The 1,938-nt window shown below is 41.6% G+C and overlaps 1 protein-coding gene across 1 annotated transcript; it reads right to left on the reverse strand.

The window, feature by feature from the left end:
• Window positions 1-750: 750 nt before the first annotated feature.
• LOC307100329 (olfactory receptor 7A17-like) lies at window positions 751-1,704 on the reverse strand (the record flags this gene model as incomplete). Its single annotated transcript, XM_079772708.1, has 1 exon — window positions 751-1,704. One exon carries the CDS (start codon window positions 1,702-1,704, stop codon window positions 751-753), a length of 954 nt encoding a protein of 317 aa, XP_079628834.1.
• Between the last annotated feature and the right edge of the window lie 234 nt (window positions 1,705-1,938).

Genomic DNA, 1,938 nt, shown 5'->3' on the forward strand with positions numbered 1-1,938 from the left:
ATCACTATCAATAGAGATTATAGGGGACAATGATAAAATCTATAATATCAGGAAGAGCAGTTAAGGTACCAATGTACAGAGAATGAGGGACACATGGTGAAAACTGAGGTTTCAGATTTTATGAAATGAAATCATATAATGCATTAGGTAGCCAAGTGCAGTTTTTCTACATGAGCAATACCACTTATTACTATTCTACCTACAAAACAGAACAAATTACTTACAATGATATATGTCATTTGAGAATAAATTATTCTTAAGACATCAATGTTTCTAGTGAAGTAAATGAAAACTTCTCACTATTTCTGACCAAGGTTGGAAAAAACTTTGGGAAGGTTAAAAAAGGACAATAGGAAAAACTGTCTATATAACAGACAAAGCAGAAAGCTTAAATTGTATAGAGCAGTTGAAACAAAGGAAATTCAAGGACAGAATAAAAGGAACAAGTCTGGCCCCGCCTGTGTTTCTCAGTGGCTGAGGTTCGACCTATGAACCAGGAGGGATCCATTGGATTTCTGGTCAGGGCATACCCAGGTAGTGGGTTCAATCCCAAGGAGGGGGTATGCAGGAGGCAGCTGATCAATACTGTACTCTCATCATTGATGTTTCTCTCTCTCCCTCACCCTTCCTCTCTGAAATCAATAAAAATATGTTTTAAAAAAATAAAAGGAACAAGCCTAAAAAACACAATGTGATTAAAGAGTCAATTTCTGGTTTTAAGTCCTGTAGCCCCAAAATCAAGGACACTTTTTACCCCAGGATGATTGTCCCTTTTGTACCTGCCATCCCAAAGAATCTTTTCAGAGCCCTCTTTATGTCTTTGTTCCTGAGACTGTAGATGAAGGGGTTCAGCATGGGTGTGACCACAGTGTACAACACTGAGGCTGCTGCACTTGAATGTGAGCTGTGGGTAGCAGCAGAGCTGAGATACACTCCTAGGATGGTACCATAAAATAAGGAGACAACTGCGAGGTGAGATGCACACGTAGAAAATGCCTTATACTTCCCCTGAGCTGATGGGATTGCACGTATGGTGGACACTATCTTAGTGTATGAGTAAATGATGCCAGCGAGGGGACCACCAGCCAATAGCACAGCTACTAAATACATCACCATGGTATTAAGAAAGGTGTCAGAACAGGCAAGTTGAACCACCTCTTTAAGTTCACAAAAAAAGTGGGGAATTGCCAAATTTGTACAGAAGGACAATGGCAACACAATTAAACTTTGTAACAAGGAATTCAGGGCACCCATGATCCAGGACATCAGAACCAGCAGACCACAGAGCCGGGAGTTCATGATGACCATATAGTGCAGGGGGTGGCAGATGGCCACATACCTGTCATAGGCCATCACGGCTAGAAGGAAGTCATCCAGTCCTCCGAAGAATATGAAAAAATACATCTGGGTGATGCAACCTTCATAGGTGATGGCTTTGCTCTGTGTCTGGATGTTCCACAGCATCTTTGGGATGGTGGTGGAGGTGAAACAGATGTCTACCAAGGACAGGTTGGAGAGGAAGAAGTACATGGGTGTGTGGAGGTGGGAGTCTGAGCTGACAGCCAGGATGATGAGCAGGTTTCCCAACACAGTGTTCAGGTACATGGAGAGGAAAAGCCCAAAGATGAGGGGCTGCAGTGCTGGTTCCTCTGAAAATCCCAGAAGAAGAAATTCTGAAATTGGGGTATCATTCCCAGGTCCCATGGGGTAGAGGTGACTAGTAGGAAAGAAAAAATAGCATGATTAGTTATTACACAAATGGCCATTAGAAGCACAGTTGAAATGCCACAATTATATTTTGTAACAAAGCAACAATATTTATTTTTTGTACATCTCATCCCCCATGACATCTCTGATTAGGAATTCCTGTCCTCCTCAAATTTTTTTCCCAAGATTGTCATGGATTACACTGTCTTAATTCTGTGTAGAATGAAATAG

Source organism: Cnephaeus nilssonii (assembly GCF_951640355.1).
Source record: "Cnephaeus nilssonii genome assembly, chromosome: 5".
NCBI classification, from domain to species: Eukaryota; Metazoa; Chordata; class Mammalia; order Chiroptera; family Vespertilionidae; genus Cnephaeus; species Cnephaeus nilssonii.